Source organism: Sphaeramia orbicularis, chromosome 18, assembly GCF_902148855.1.
Source record: "Sphaeramia orbicularis chromosome 18, fSphaOr1.1, whole genome shotgun sequence".
NCBI classification, from domain to species: Eukaryota; Metazoa; Chordata; class Actinopteri; order Kurtiformes; family Apogonidae; genus Sphaeramia; species Sphaeramia orbicularis.
The window spans coordinates 23,939,906-23,957,709 of record NC_043974.1 but is presented as its reverse complement, the minus strand read 5'-3'; the positions used below and the strand labels follow the sequence as shown (position 1 = coordinate 23,957,709).

General features: G+C 35.7%; 1 protein-coding gene across 1 annotated transcript in view; it reads left to right on the top strand.

Moving 5' to 3' along the window:
• The window catches only part of LOC115438717 (urea transporter 1), a 37,620-nt gene that overhangs the window by 5,195 nt on the left and 14,621 nt on the right, over positions 1–17,804 (top strand). The window contains exons 2-5 of the mRNA XM_030162500.1: positions 653–842; positions 1,414–1,542; positions 5,730–5,919; positions 13,735–13,882. Coding sequence (XP_030018360.1) covers positions 653–842; positions 1,414–1,542; positions 5,730–5,919; positions 13,735–13,882 — 657 coding nt within the window. The remainder of the gene's footprint in view (positions 1–652; positions 843–1,413; positions 1,543–5,729; positions 5,920–13,734; positions 13,883–17,804) is intronic.

Sequence of the window (17,804 nt, the reverse complement as noted above, 5' to 3'; positions counted from 1 at the left end):
ATGTTGTCTGCCAGAGGAAGTGACATCATAATATGCAGGTCTTATGTTTTTATATGAATGCTTTGGAGATTTTTATGGAGTTTTTATAACAGAGATAACAGAGTTGACCAGAATGTATAGACAGACAAAAAACATATTTATTTAATACTGAAATTTCATATAATACAGAAAATAGATATTTTGTGCAATTGATTTTATTGATGTTATTCGAGTGAGCACAAAAAAATGAAAATTATTTTAAATTATTTCATTGTAATTCAAGTTCAATGTATGAATCCTGAGCCGAAGACAGTGGATGGGGTGGGACTTCTTAGGCTAATATTTTCTGTATACACTTTGACAAAAATAAATAAAAAGCATTATTATTTGTTAAAGTTTGATTCAATTAGTAGTATTATAAAAAACTTATTCAATAAAGATTTGTCTGGGGAGAAAAAACAAAGGGTGTATCTGGGAGACGCGAAATATACCCCCAGTTCTGAAATGACCCATGTATTGTCTTATAATGAGTTTTCTTTTCTTTTGAAGTGTTTTATTTTTAGAGGAAAAAAACACATTTTTTCCCAAAAAACACTTTTTACTTACTTTCTTGAAGTTCCTTTCTCATAGTGTCATCACTCAGAGTAAAATGTGTGTTATTTTCTGTCCTCAGACAAGTCCTTTGCTGTGCAGCTGATGGTCTGGGGGCTCAGAGGGGTGTCCAGGGTGATTTTGGCTAACAACCCATTAAGTGGCGCTCTCATCCTGGCAGCACTGTTCTGGGATTCCCCATGGCAGTGCCTGCTGGGAACTCTGGGTGTACTGGTGTCAACGCTAACAGCTCTTATCATTGGACAAGACAGGTGGAATTTACAGGAAATACACACTCAAACAGTACAGGAACAAAAAGGTGCACTTTGTTATACAACATAATGACCTTAGTATTTAATAGAAGCACACAACAGGATGTTTTAAATAACCAAAGTCTCATTAAAAAGCTGTCTAATACTTGAAAGGCGACCTTGCAACACAAGTCTGTAATTTACAAGAATGGGGACTAAAGCTGATTGAGGGTTCTGCTTAAAATTCATGAGCGTAATAACAGATCCATGACTGATGGCCTCACCCTCACCCGCACACTCCACCTAGCAATTCCTATTTGATTTCCTGTCCCAATATTTATGCCACGCATACTATTATATGCTAATGCAACGATTTATTTAAAGGTTTTAAAATGAATCTAAATGAATGGTGTTTCTAAAGTCCGACATGTTTGAATTAATGGAGCATCACCTCAGGGACTCACCTCATTAAAACTGAACGATGTGTTTCATGCAAGCCCATAAAAAGCTACTGTGATGAGCAGTTTTACTATGAATTATAAAACCTTTTAGTGCATTACAGTGTTGACAGTGTGGGTGTTCGTGTTTGCAGTGCTGAGGTGTCGGCCGGTCACCATGGGTTCAATGGCATGTTGGTGTCTCTGCTCATGGGGGTGTTTAACTTGGCTGGTGACTGGTACTGGTGGCTGCTGCTTCCTGCCTGTCTGGGATCAGCTACATGGTGAGAAAAACACATATTTGTACACAATGTATAGGGTATAACCAGGGCAGTCGTGTAGTGGTCCCTGGAGAAGTGGGTATACCCTCAATTTTTTCCTTTTTTTTTTAAGTAGTCCAGAAAAACATCCTGTTTGAGAAACAGTGACATGTCAGACTACTCTATGTAGTTTACCCAAAAATCCGTCAGTAGTATTTGCTCATTATTATAAAATTATCCTGACTTGATCAGGGGCAGTTTGTAGGTATTACTGGTCACACAAGTAGCTGCATGAATGTAAATATATTCAACATGAGACAAACATAAGATAACAGTGTTTCCCAACCTTTTTCTACTCATGACCCTATTTTAACATCACAAATTTCTGGTGACCACAGACAATCAAAATGGAGACTTTTTTTTTTTGTTTTTGCTAAAAAAAATTTTTTTTTTGATCATGTAATGGTTTTCTATACTATGCTGCAAATACGGGTTAATTTTAGAGGACATTTAGTCTATATAATGTATATTATTATGGACGGAAGCAGAAAAGCCAGGTGTAGATTAGTGCACAAAGTGAGAATTTTACTTTCCTTGGTCGATATGTACACTTAGTCCAGCTTGTATTTACAAGGCTGACAATTGATACTGAACAAACAATAACTCAAACTATGAATTATGAAAGAGCTGCAGCATCTGAAACCGACCACAATGAACTTTTGAAAGATAAACAGTACCACAGTGCTTCAGTTTCAGCTTCACAGTTTGTCTGGTGTGGATTGGGATTGTCTCTCTCAACTCACCATATATTTTCTATTAGTAATTATTATTATATTATTATGATTATGATTATTATTATTATTGTTTTTTTAATAAATTACTAGAAATTTCACGCGACCCCATTTGAATTCCAGGTGACCCCACGCAGGGTCCCGACCCCAAGGTTGAAAAACACTGGGATAACGTTAGCCTTTCATAACATTAGCTTACTCACACAGTTTAACCATTGGTGACAAAATCTCTTCTCCTCTAAATGTGCAGTCATATGGACAGTAGTTTAAAACAGTGATTCATTTGGAAACCACCTTAAACTTACCTCAGAATTATGTATTCCAGGAAAGTAGGTTCTTTCAATATGTGTCACTCACTTGAAATATATTTATTCTGCCTTTCTTGTTCACATTTCCAACAATTGCGGATCTGTCAACGAGACTTGCAGTGACCTGTGTATCAACTGAGGTGGCATTGGCACCTTGATGTGTCCGGTCAGGTTCCAGAGGTGGCCAGCACTAGTTAGCAATATCTTCCTCGGCATGACCCACCCTACTCTGCCTCTGATTGGCTCATCAGTCCTCATGCCTAAAGTTAAACAATCTAATCACTGAAGGCAGTAAGTACAGCCAATTAGAGGCAAAGTAGGGCGAGTCATGGCCTCACCATCCTAGGGGAAAAAATGGGCAATTTGGCTCAGATACTACGGAATGGTGCATATCAGGGGGATTTAGAAGTGGGTATACGCAATGATAACTGAAAAAATAAGTTGGTGGACTACACCACTGAACCGGGGGCGTCATAAGGGGGGAGAAAAGTTGTGATGATTCTAAGGGCCCAGAACTGATAGGGGCCCCTGAAAATAGAAGAACATTTTGTACAAAAATGATTACCTATTATCATAACAGAATGCTTCCTTCAAAAGGCATTAATTAAACATATTAGTTGTTTTGATTTTATTCTTTTTTGCCAAAATCAAAACAAAACTAATGCAGTCAGCCTCTAGCCCCCATCTCCCCCCTTCTTATTTGAAGATATGGTTTGGTCCAGGTGCCAGAGCTTCTACTACAAAATTTACTTCCAAAAAGTTAAAAAAAAAAAAAATTATTTGTATTTGTGTATCATTGTAAATAAAAAAAAGTCTACCACCGTTAACATTAAAAAGTATGATTGAAATGTAAAATGTGGCTTGCATCTTTCTCATCAGTCTTGCACAAAATCATCAACTCTATTGCAAGCAGAATATTGATACATGCCTGCATAGTGTTATATTTTAGGGTTTGACCCAAAGAGATTTTTTTTCATGGGCCCCAAATCTCTGATGGCATCCCTAGGTATAGCCCTGACCAAAATATTGTATTCTCATTTTTTTTTTATTGTTATTGTGACATGACCCTGCATGAGAAAGACACTTCAAAAGACTAAAACCTGACAGAGGACAGGAGGAAGGACTAATGCTGACTTCATTTTTTCTAAACATCACTCTGTAATCATACATCAGGAATATCATTATTGCATTGGCATTCTACATTTGTTTTAAGTGAGATATTTTCTGTTTTGGAATAAATCTGATAAAATTTTAACTGGACAACAACAAAAACACCAGTATGTCAATAAACAATTACATGCTTCCTTTTTTTCATTTTCTCAAACAACAAAAGGTGAATATGTCACACCTCAGTATGTTACCTCCTGTCAAACTGGCTCCCAAATGTGGAATCTGTCAAAAATGTATAAACATAACATATTATAATGTGCATTTAAAATTAAACCTAATTAAAAGTTTCTGGGACAACTTCACCTATTTTCAAGGTGCATAGAGAAGCAGGAAACCTTGTAACAAGTTAAAAAGTCCAGCAGCACTTGACATTTACAACAATTCTTTTTTTTTTTTAACTCTAAAGTTAGATCAACACATTTTTGGCTTGTGGTCTTCATCAAGGTCTTCTAGCTTTAGAATTAAATAAAACTGGTCTATGAAGCAAGAAATGCTGAAGTTCTTGACCTAATTCCTCACATAAATAATGGTCCAGATTGTTTATACTCATGCACTTCTACATAAAACAGCCCAGACATCTCTCAGCCTTGACACATGCTCATACATGTGCTTCTGTAGATACAAACCCAGACAATCTTATGATTTGCATGCCCTCCTACTCGTACAGGCTGCTGAAATTATATTTTTACTGTGGTATACACCTCCATCACTTGCACTAATACCTCTTCAGACCTTGATGAACCACTACCAAATACAAATTGAACATTTGGATTCAACCCCAGGCCTTTTATCTGCTTCATTTAACATAGAATAACCACGTTAGGACACATCTGAACATGAAGCTGCTTGTCAGTCAGACATCCAATTACTTTTGAGCCTCTGAAAATGGAAAGATGTATAAATATAAATGTAATTCCTAAACTGTTAATAGAATATTTCTGTTAAACCCTTTGAGTTAAAGCTGAAAGTCCACACTTAAATCACATATTGATAACTTCATTTCTAATCGACTGTGGTGGCATACAGAGGAAAAATTACACACTTTGTGTTACTCCCCAAATACTTATGAACCTGACTGTATTAACCATGATGTCAACTTGGTGTCAAAAGATTGTCCTGTCTACTGAACAATATTATTCCACAGTTTGTTCTCATGTCACGCAGGTAAAATAAAGGATATCCAGACATTATTTCATATATTAAAAAACAAGCCATTATTCTAAACCATTATCATGAACTCCTATAAAATTGGATTTTTAGCAGTGCTATCATTGTTCACAGGAATCAAACACTCCACTCTATAATCTGATGGGATCACAGCAGGTTCTTGGTTTCACTTGAGTGAACAAATATTTAATCATACCAGCCTCAGTTCTACAATAAAGTCCCAAGCCACTAAGAAACACCAAAGCCCCCCCTCCCAAAAAAAAATTACTAATGTCAATCAATTTGTAAATATTACATTTTCATGGAAGAATATGAGAATTCAACATCTGAGGGCTGCATCTTGTGATTATTATAATGAGTGTTTGATTTGCTGTAATTCTTTGATTATAATGTGGAATATAAATTGTTAAAATGTTCAACAACTAGAAGTGGATTGTTTGATTTGATTATTTTATTTAATCAGCAAACCAAAGTCTGATGATATTAGCTTTTCTATGCTACATGACAAAGAAAAGCATTGAATCCCACACTTGATCAGCTGCAAACTGCAAAAATTTGATGTTTTTGCTTGCTAGTTAAATTTGTTTTATATAATAAGGCTGTCAACAAATTTCTCAGCAGCTCATTAAATGTATATGTTAAGGTTAATAAGACATTTAGGACAAACCTGCACTCAGTGTTTCAATAAACATCCCAATTTAAGCAATTTGTAAACTTGTTTTACAGCATTCTGAGTAAATTTATTCAGTTATCTGCACCTCTTTCTTGTCTCCAGTGTTTTTCTTTCCAGTAGTCTCTCCTCTTTGTTGGTCCGCTGGGACTTGCCCGTTGCTGTGTTTCCTTTCAACCTCATCTTTATCCTCTACCTCCTTTGTACTGGCCCAAACAACCCCTACTTCCCACATCACCCCGCCATCCCACCGGGGGCGTTGGAGGTCAACGGTACTGAGCTCAGTGCAACCGCAGTAAGTACGCCTTCGAGGGTTGGAATTAATGTTTTTCTGCAAAGGTTAATTAAAGAATATACAGCTTTTCACTCTGTTGACTTTTTATTTATGTATTTAATCTAAGTTTACCTTAAGTCAGTTTCACAAGATTTTGCTAAATGGTGTACATACATGGAAATAATTGAAGTGACAGGGTATATATTGCACAGAGGCAGGAAACAGAACATAGACACGTTTCTTTCCAAGACAGAGGAATATTTTCACTTAAATTTCATTATCAGTCAAATTGAGATCCAAAACCTCTATCTATTCATTCATACAAGTTTAATTTCCCTTATTAAAAACAACATTTATTTTGGGGTTTTTGTTGAAACAAGGACAAACTTAGGTTGTCAAAAATACATTCTATTCTATTTTGTCTTATGTTCACATTACATTTCTTCGTCTTTCTTAGAAAATAATTTTTTTAGCATGAGATAATTTGTAATCCGTTAGAAGCAAACAAAATAGTCAACATCTAAAAAAAAAAAAAATCTGCAGTTATCTTACTAATCGCTTATGCTTTACATATGTAGATTAGGATGAGATAAGAGAATTTATTGTTGTTGTACAGTTACATTTTACAACAAAGTTGGGATAGCAACTTGTGAAAAATATATTACATAAAAAAAGAGAATAAACATGCACCAAATGGAATGAATAGATAAATAAAAAGAAATACACCACAGTCATACAGAAGAAACTTACGGGCAGATTGAACATGAGTTGTATTCGATTGTATTGCACATGTAGTCCCTGAATTTGAGCACAAACGTCTGCACTTTCCACCCCTGCTATTATCAAATCAGATGCACTTTAGTACTTTAGATTTAATGCATCTGAATGGAATTATCAGTTATTTAATCTTGCATCACTGCAGCATCCCAGCGTCAAGACCGATTCTAACTTAAAAGGAGGGAACAATAGTATAAAAAAAGAAGATTCTGGATTTATTCATTGGTGCTCAACATAAACAGCAATCATAATAATACAATAACTATGTAAAAGAGATGGAAGGTTGGCTGGATTGCAGAAAAAAGGCATGAGATCAGTGGTTCCCAACCTTTTTTGGCTCGTGACCCCATTTTAACATCACAAATTTTTGGTGACTCCAGACATGAAAAACGGAGACATTTTTTTGCTAAAATTAATTTGTTTTTGACCGTGTAATAGTTTGCAATACTATGTTGGAAATAAACATTAATTTTACATGACATTTAGGCTATATAATGTATATTACTATGGACGGAGGCAGAAAAGCCAGGTGTGGATTACTGCACAAAGTGAGAATTTTATTTTCCTTGGTCAGGATATGTACAGGCAGTCCAGCTTGTATTTACAAGGCTGACAATTAATACTGAAAAAAAACAATAACTCAAACTATGAATTATGAAAGAGCTGCAGTATCACAAGAGTTTGTCATGTCTTTTATGTATTGTGATTGTCTCTCTCAACTCACCATATATATTTTATTGGTAAGTTTTGTTTTTTTTTTATCTTATCAATTACTAGAAATTTCAGGTGACCCTATTTGAATTCCAGGCGACCCCAGGTGGGGTCCCTACCCCAAGGTAGAAAAACACTGCATTAGATTATGACATTTGTACATGGAGTGAAGTTGTTTACTGTCTGTATATTATTCTTTTCTTTGGTGAAATCATCTTTTATGACGTGACATGAGATCTCAACAAATATAGTTTTTACTTTTATTCTTCATTTCGGAGGTTGTACTTTTTCACTTGGAAATCAAATCAGTACTACTATTTTTGTTATTCTCCTTGAGTAGAACATGTTTGGACTTTTTCCACCTCTGATAGTGCAACATAAGTGAATATAGTGACAAAACCATCTGAGCTAAGGCTAGAGTTTTCCATGCTGCTGCTGCCACGATGTTGTTCTTCTCCAGATTGAACATGTAACAAAACGTAGCAGCACAATATGCATATGATCATCTGCCTATGACTCACCAGTTTCTTAGCAACAGTCATTGATTCAAATGCTGTTAGGGAATTATAATCAGTCCTAACTGTTTTAAATAACACTATGTCACTGACACTCAGTAGTAGAGGTGAAATCGTTGCCCTCAAGATACGGTTTATGTTCAGTTTCTGTGGAAAGAAAGGATCTGTTGAAGGGGAGTTTATGGCAGCCATTACCTCCGAGAAAGGCAGAGAGGAAAAAACTAAAAACAATAAGACCTTTAGATTGAGGTTCCTTTTCTGCAAGGGGTCAAATAAATTAAAATGTGTGGAATAGTAGAGCCTGTAAAGAAATTATATACTTTGCTTCAACCTTTGAATTAAAATGAGGTGCTTTTGCTTTGAGCTGTTAATCACGAGACTCTGGCACCAGAACCCAGACTCTCACCAGCTGCTCCTGTTGGCTTTTGATCTCCGTGAGCCAGCTGGCATTTCGGGGCTCAAGTGACTGAATTTTAATCTCCCTGCTTTTGTTTGGTAACAGACAGAGCTGATTAGGTGAGCCAAGTCAGGAAAAACTCCATCCTCTTGCAAATGTCTTCAGTTTACAGAAAGATTACAAGAGGAAGTTGTGGTGATGTATCAAAAACTCATAGTTTACAATATAAACAGTTGCCGATTATACAAATTCCAATACATATATACAGTGCACACATACATTTATTGCATTGATTCTTTCAGTGTTGTCTCATATTATAGACTCCTTAACCCATAAAGGCCCAGATATATTTTTGTGCCACTTCCAAAATTAATTGTTCTCTCTATTTAAACTTTTCTTAAGCGATTTGTCACCCTTTATTATAATGTTATCCTCTGCAGTTGATGTTTTTTCAGTTAAAATCATGTATTTTCCTATATGTAATTCACTGATCATGCAGATGTTCATGAAAGCTCAGAGTAAATTCAATGGTTATTATATCAAAACAATGAAAACTAAAGAAAAAACGACTTTTTCAGTAAAATCTATCAATAACTGAACATAAACCCAGTGTCTCCATCCACTGTCGTTGATCCAACTCCATGGGTTTTACTGGTGAAACAATGTTGTAAAAGATGACGGTGTTTCCACGGTTACTGCTGAGCCTCTGAACGTCCAAATGGGTCATATCTGATGACCATGAAAAGATGGCAAACTGTATATTACACCAATTATTTACATGAATCGATAGAATTGGTGAATCAACAGGTATTAAGCACTTAGATCAGTAGATGCTTTTGGTCACCAGAGGCTGTTTTGCGTCTTTATGGGTTTAATGACTGTTATGGAAAAGACGTAGCAGCATCTGTGCACTAATTATTGTTTTCGATTGAGTCTCATCACATCAACATTTGTTTCACATTAGTGTTCAGTGAAATCTTCTATACTGTCTGTTCTATAATATAGCAGAGCATCTGTGGATTCAGGTATCTCACAATGGAGCTTAGACCAGATTAGTACACAGAAAATACTGGATATGGTAAATATTAGATTTTTATCTTCAAGTAGAAAAAAATACACCACCGCAAAATGTTGTTCCATTGCTGCCAAAGGCTTCAACAGGCAGATAATCTAATTAAATGAATGGTTAGATATACCAGATGAACAAATATACTGGTTTTAATTTCTCCTACCATATTAGTTTCATACTGTAACATAGTTAAAGCAAGCACTGAAATGCTTGAATAGGCAGCAAATTACATAATACTGTGAGGGACAGACTGTAATGGTCATATTCCTATTATTAGCATGTTTAAAAATTAATTACCCACAGTTAACTCACTGTATAACATTATGATTACAGTTGCAATTCACTTCTGAAAATACATTCAAGACTTTGCTTTGAAAAAGAATGCAAAAATAAAAGGTTTGTTATGTAAGATTCGAGGGTATTTGGGAGGCTCTAATTGTAGAAATGGGATATAATGTTAAAAAATAAAAAGATAAATAAGATAAATGAATGTTAAAAAAATATGTGTTTAATCACAAAGAAATGAGAATTTTTACTTTCTATAATGAGCGCAGGGAGCAGAAAACCGTGTCACATCAGTGGGTTCTGACCTGACAGTATAGTATCATAATATCACATAACAAACTGATCTTGCAAAATGAACTTGCATGTTCATTCAGTCCATAATAATCACCCTACTGATCTCAATAATTAGTTTGTAAACTGTCAAGTTTTGTCCACCTTGTCAAGAAAATGTCGAAAGTATGTTGACAGCTTATATTCAACTGAACATTAGTTTTGGAAACAGTATCTGCATTTCAGTTAGAGCCAGGAGCAAGGAAGAGCTTGCATAAGTGAAATTATGCATGAATAATCTTCAAGAAGATGTCTAAACTAGATTAGCTATGCTGTATAAGCCCTCTCAGCATTTTTAGGTGTTCTGAATATAAAATTTACACTAATGGCCCTTGGCACTGAATGTCCTCCTGCTAAATAATTACTTTCCACAAGTCTATTATATGTTTTCTTTCTTGCACCAACAGTAGAGTTTTCTCCATTCTCCATCCTGAGATATCTCTCTCCATAAATGACGTCTCTTTCATTTAATAAAATCTCTTTGGCTGGTTACTTGAGAGATCTGAAACCTCTAAATCCTTCTCTTTATGGTCCCCTCTGTAAAGTGCTTTCCATTTTTCTGCTCTGCTTCCCAAATCCCCTGCTTCCCTCTCGCACTTTATTCATCTTTCTTGCTTTATGTAACATTTTTGTTAAAGGATAATACACTATTTCTGTTTTGGTGTTAATGTGAAACAATCTCCTTCTCATTTTTTTCCCCCATTTTTCTTCCTTATCCTTGTCTCCATTTCATTCTCCCTTCTCTCCTCCTCATCTTTCTTCTGGTTCTCTCTCTAGAGATGGTGGTGACGTCGGTCCTATTTATATTTAATGTCTCCAGCTTTCACTCTGCTGAGAATGGAGCTCTGGCTGCTCTAACACTACAACAGCACATTTTATCTCACGGTTCAGACACACATACAACTCATGTATGCACACACTGACAGAAGCATGCGCTCGTAGGGAGTTGCATAGCTACGATATAATTAAAGACCATTTATGGCTTATGGATGTCAGCATTGGGCAGGTGCACCCATCACGTCGCCATGGAAACTCTTCACTTCTCACTGACTGTTGGAAATGCAGTGTGTGCGATCGTTTAACAGGGTGAACAATAGTGTAGATGATATAGTGAGCAGTGTTGAAAATGTAAAGACAATGTGAAAAACAGGTGCTCATCAAATACAGAGTCAAATCAGCAAATTACAATTATTATTTTGTGAATCTGTTTTGGGTCATTTGAGTGCTACTTTTTTGCATTTGTGCTTATATTTTTCCACTATTTTTTATTTTATTTTATTTTTTTGCAATGCATTAAATGTCATTCTTTTCGTATATTTCGAATATTCTGCTAGATTTCCTTCCCAGTTCGCCAGTTTATGTACTTAATTGACTGGTTGGACTCATTTGGTTTTGTTTATGGATCATCAGACAGAGCAAATAATACGTTAGGGTGTAAAAACTTCTTTCCAAAATTGTGCTCCGATCTGAAAAAAGACAGAAATGACAGGAAACATTCAAACAACCATTCCAAAATATATCACGGAAAAAAACAACAAAAACAGCCAACACAATCCAAACCTGGATGGCTACAATAATGATACCACTGCGAAAAAATCATCTATTAATTCATCACCCTGCTCCATAATAAAGTTTAACCTCATCTTGAAATACCCTTCTTATCTAAAACAATGTATTAAATGTCACATTTTTCATTAGTATTTCCAGTACATAGGTATATTTTGCTGGGTTTACGTCCCAAATTGATGGTTATTCGTTTGATTAATTGATTGATTGATTTTTATTTGTGGATCATCAAACAAAACAAATTATATTTTAAGTTGTAAAAGCTTATTTCTGACGTTGTACCCTGAGAGAGAAAAACATCAGGAAACACTAATGATATAATTCAAGTATCCATTCCAAAATACAGTCGCAGAAAAAATTATTGGACTATCTAAGGTCATCAAAAGCAATGGTGATGCAATCAAGTACTAACTCCTGTGTGTGTCATGTGACTAAAACAGACAGAAAAGAAAACATGGAATGCCTAAAAGCACTGTTTTTGGCAGTACAATGCCATAGATATTGATGTAAGAACTTAAGTGATTTTGGTTATTATCAAGAAAACCATGGAAAATGGCTAGATATCAGCTCTTAAATTAAACTTTTATAAGCTATTTTTGTTGTTATTATTATATTTGTCCAAACAAATGTACCTTTAGTTGTCCCGGGCATTAAAATGAACAAAAAATTGAAGAAAACTATTTTTTCCGTGACTGTATATCACCAAAAAACAAAACAAACCTGGATGGCTACAATAACAACACAACTGCAAAAAAATAAAAGCCTCATCCATTAATGCATCACCCTGCTCCATAATAAAATTTTAACTTCACCTCTAAACACTCTCCTTAAGGGAAGTAACCTGACATGTAATGCAACCTCATTTCATAACTTGGTACAAGTTGTTATAATAGAAGTCGTGGCTACATATTTCACTGCAGGGGTTAATCATGAACACAGTCCAGACCTGGTGTTTATATTTATACTGAATATGGAACATTGTTATATGAGAATACAGGAGCATTGATTAGACTGCACATGAGATAAAGCTTCTGTTGTTTCATTCTGAGCTCGACTGGCAGCCCTCCGACCCCTCTGAATCCATCATGAGTTCAAGAATGCATTAATTAAATACCTCATAATATTATTTTGTATCATCTGCAGGTTTACCAAAGTTTCATCATCCTTTTTTAGAAGGCATGCATTCTTGAGTTGTGACCTACTTTTGCATCCATTCATAATTCCAGGATTTTGTAGACTTTATACTATATCCCTTAGAGACCCAAACAGCCACCAATGATCAAAACCATCCACTGATCTGAACTGTTTAATACCTGTGGATCCATTAATTCCATCATTACATATAAATAATTGGTGTAAAATACAGTTATTGATCTTTTCATGGTCATCAGATATGACCCATTTGGATGTTCAGAGGCTCCGTAGTTACCGTGGAAACACCGTCATCTTCTACAACATTGATTTACCAGCAAAACCCATGGAATTGGATGCATGACAGTGGATGGACACACTTGTTTTTACATTTAGTGAGCAATATCTTCGCTGAAAAAGTCACTTTTTCATCATTTTTCTCTGTTTTCATACAATTAACTTTGAATTTACTCTGAGTTTTCATGAACATTTACATATCTGTGAATTAAATATAGGAAAATACATGATTTACACCAAAAAATGCAAAATACAGTGGATAATATTATGAGGAAAAATGGTGATAAATCAGTTAAGAAAAGTAGAAATAGAGAAAAAATCTCCTGGGCATGAAGGATGACCTTTCTGGTGTAATACTCAGAAGTAGGGTTGAAGATGGACCTGTGAAGTTTAATTAATGAAGAATTCAGACCCAAGCATAGCATTTACAGTTTTATGTAGACCACAGGGAAATGTTTTAAAATGCATAAAATTCCATAAAAAAAAAAAAAAAAAGTAAAATATCACTCTTTTAATAAAGTATTTTTGACTCTTGTCTACCATTCAACCTTACAGACTTTTATTTAAAGTAAACTGGACAATCTGTGTAATTTTATTGTTAATAGTGTGGGGTAAATAGAGCTACTGAACACATACCTGTCATTATGTTTCTGTGATTGTGTGCTTGCTGTGGAATAAAACATACATGTAATCAGCTCCTAAATCCTGCTTCTTCACTGACACCGGAAAGCCTCTAAAACACTCTCTCATTTGTGTAGGTGCTGCATGGCATCCCTCTTGGAGTAGGTCAGATCTATGCATGTGGAGTCATGGGCCCCTCCCTGCTCCTCCTGGGGGCTGTTTTTCTCTACTCCCCCCTGCTGGCCATCCATGCTGTGCTAGGATCGGCAGTGGGAACACTAGCTGGTGAGTCCCTGTGTGTGGGAGTGCAAGAAAATCTGCCATAATAATGTGTAGTTTTCAAGGTCTGTGGAAACACTTGCCTTGAACATGGTGTTTGCAGTTATGCTCAGGATACTGTCCTATTTTACAGTGTTTTGAAGTATACGATTGAATTATTACAGGGTACAGATTATTATTAATATTTATCCATCTCATTTACTTTAGCAACAGTATGATTCCCTTTCTAACAAAGGTTCTAAACCATGCAATAGTGGAAAAATCATAAAAAAATCAATACAAAGCAGGCACCTGCACATTAACATATTGCAGTACTTCCAGCCATCAATGCCAAACTCAAGGAGATTGTATCTTTAGCTCCCTGCAAGGCAGATGCTAAATTACAGAACATTTTAACAAGGTTAAAAGCAAGTGAGTTTCATGAATTCCGTTGGCAAGAAACAGAATGTCAGCAGCACACACATGAATATGAAACTGTAAGACAGGCAGTCGCAGCAGAAGCCTGTGGGCAACTGTTCAGCTCCAAAAGACACAGAGCAATTAGCCAGGGTACTGATAATTACTGGCTTATATACAAACACACAAACCTGAGGCTGTGTGTGCATTTTACATCTGTCTCACTGTGACTCAATTCAGAAAAGGAGAAAGAAGGAAAAGCTGCAAATTTAAAAGATTTCAGCCTCCTGCTTCCGTCTACAGCTGCAAGTGCAATATGAAAAATGAAAATAATGTAGTATGAATGTCCGTGTGTGTGTGTGTATGTATGTGCAGGTCTGTAGCTATGAGTCATACTGTGCAAAAATAAGTGTGGGTGTGAGCAGCTTCATACACACAAATCCGTGGACATGATGCTGACAGTGGCACTCAAACACACATACACACTTCCGCAATCACAACAGCAGTGTAACAAGAAAGCAATCAAAGAGCTGTGACCGTAATGAGATTGTGTAGGCAACAGCGCTGAGAGCAAACAGCCAGCTGAAGCATGGCAGCTAACTGAACAACAACAAACAGGGTTTCTACTGCTGTCATTTGTTTATTTGTTCCTCTTCCTGTCTCTCTTTACTTTCTCCTCCTTTCAACTTTCTTCTTGTTATTTTAGACTTCACTGATCGTCGTTTTTTCATGTGGATTCTGCGTATAGGCATAGCTCAGAGGTGGTTGTTCTTTCATGTAGCGGGGGGGGACTAATAGGGAATTTTTTAGAGAGCAGACATTGAAGACTAAGGAACACTCAGAGGACTTTAACAGTGTATTAGGGCTGAAACATTTAATCGACTCAAATCAATTGCAAAAGTATTAGATTACAGTTTTCCAGAATCAAAGCCACATTTCCTTAATTTCACTGCCACTAAACATTGGTTTCGCTCTTGTGTTTGACACAGACACTTATTGTGATGCACATGATGCCAGAATCACCACAAAGTTGTATGTTGGTTACATCTTAAAGCAATGTATGACTTTCATCACTAATTTTTCTTCAAATTTGTAAAACCCGAGTGACAGCCTAATTATCACTAATCCATTAGTCTTTCCATGCTTATGCACCTAAATCACTTCCCTCATGATAAACAACCTTGAAGATGACTCAACCACAAGCAGTTCATTTGTTTACATTCCAAACCAATGCATTGCTCAGGCCTTTTTGAAAATTTTGTTGCAATGGGAATTGTAGAAATGGGAATTCCATGCAGCCAATGCAGCAACAAACATGGAGACAGCAAGCAATGAAACGGTGTCTGCTCCTGAGTCGGATACAACTTTGTTGACAACTGCAGTGCACATACTGTATGTCCCAAAAAAAATTACAATCAGACTTTCCACACTGATAACTTCCAAAAATATTAAACAATCTAAATGCTATTTCAGGGTATGAAGCTATAACTTGTTACTTACATCTTATACTCTATGGAGTACATCTTATACTTACATCTTATGCTCTATGGACTGTAATTATTAACATGTCTGATACAAATAAATAAATGAAATGAACATCTTGCAGAAAACCCCATTTAATTTGTTTCAGTGGTCACAGAAAAATGTAGATCTTTGTAAAGCATGTCATGGGTTCATTTCTTCTAAGTTTGGTACTTGGATGCTCTTGGCAGCCATATGAATGAAAATATTTCGCTCACCACTGACAGGGCAACTAACAAAGGAATTCAAATTCAGTGCATAATATATCAGTGGTGTGTACTCGTGTGAGATTTTATTGACCTCTCAATTACCTTACCAAAGTTTGCAGGTAAAGTTTTGCAGCAAAGTTTTTTGATATAATTCATTATTCATTTCGTTAGTTGAAAATGAAAAGAAACAAGCAGTCACTTTTTCAAAAGAGATATTTTTGTGCAAGAACACAATGAATAACTTCGCATTTGTAAGGTGTGAACACAATGGACAATGCGTCTTCTTACAAAACTTGAAGGAAAGGTAATTCTGACATGCTTTACAAAGATCCCCATTTCTCTGTGACCACTGAGGCAAATCGAATGGGGTTTTCTGCAAAATGGAGGTAATAAGTTATAGTTTCATGCCCTGAAACTGCATTTTGATTGATTCACTGTTTTTAAAGTTATCATAGCAGAAATTCTGATTGTAGTTTTTTTGGGGACATACGGTATTGTATGTAGAGATGATTTGACTTGTTTGTTGTTGTTTGTATCTATAGATATTTCATACATACTTTTATACTCTTGTTAGTGATGTTATTTCTATATAGATATTTCATATATATCCTTTTGCTTTTATACTTTTAGTGGTTATTATTGTTCCTGCTGGTTCTGGAATAAAGGACTTTCACATTGTTACTATTTTTCACATATTCAAATATATTCACATATTCTCTACAATTTATTATGCAGGAGTTGTTGATTGGAACAAGCATGTGAGAACAGATTCCTCAGTACAGGAGACTGAAGAATCTGATTGTAAATACATTTCCCACTGTACAAACCTTATACAGTATATACAGCTGCAGAAAACAATATTAGGTCATCAAAAACAATGGTTATGCAATGATGTACTAACTCCTGTGTGTATCATGTGACTAAAACAGACAGAAAAGAAAACATGGAATGCCTAAAAGCACTGTTTTTGGCCATACATTGCCACAGCAATTCATGTAAGAACTGAAGTGATTTTGGTTATTATCAAGAAAACATGGAAAATGGATAGACATCAGCTCTTAAACTAAACTCTTATGAGCTATTTTGTTGTTATCATTATATTTGTCCAAACAAATGTACCTTCAGTTGTACCAGGCATTGAAATGAACAAGAAATTGAAGAAAATAAGATTGATCTAATATTTTTTTCCGTGACTATATATCATAACTCAGTCACTGATCCAAGGTGGAGGATGGAGTGAGTGTGTCTCTCCATAATTGGATGAATAGTGTAAATACACCTAAAATATAGTTGCATGCCAAACCTAAGATAAACAACAAATGATTCATGTGTATACATTCCAAAAGGACACAGACACAGATTGTTAAGGCCCAATATGTCTATTAACCTTGGGCTGCAGAAATGTTGTCTGCAGATCCAGATCGAGGACAGAGTACAAGGCAAAGTCTGCAGACAGCTGCACACCCTGACTGCAACCTGACCTCAGAAATAACAGATGGACACAACCATTAAAGTTTCAAAGTACAATGAACAAGGTTACAGTTAACCGAGACTATCAAAGCGGTAACACACAAATAGTGGAAGGAAATAGAATGATAACCCTGCCACTGCTCCTACTACAAGTGGAAATATTCACCCGTATGCCTGGACAGTACTTTCAGCGTGAAAGGACTAAATCACAGAACACTTTTTTTTTTTGTAGAATTTCACAAACACATTATGATGCAAGGATAGTGCAAACATCTCATTGATTTTTGTAGTTTTTGTTGGCTTGTTGCTTTATGAACCAACCATATTCATAC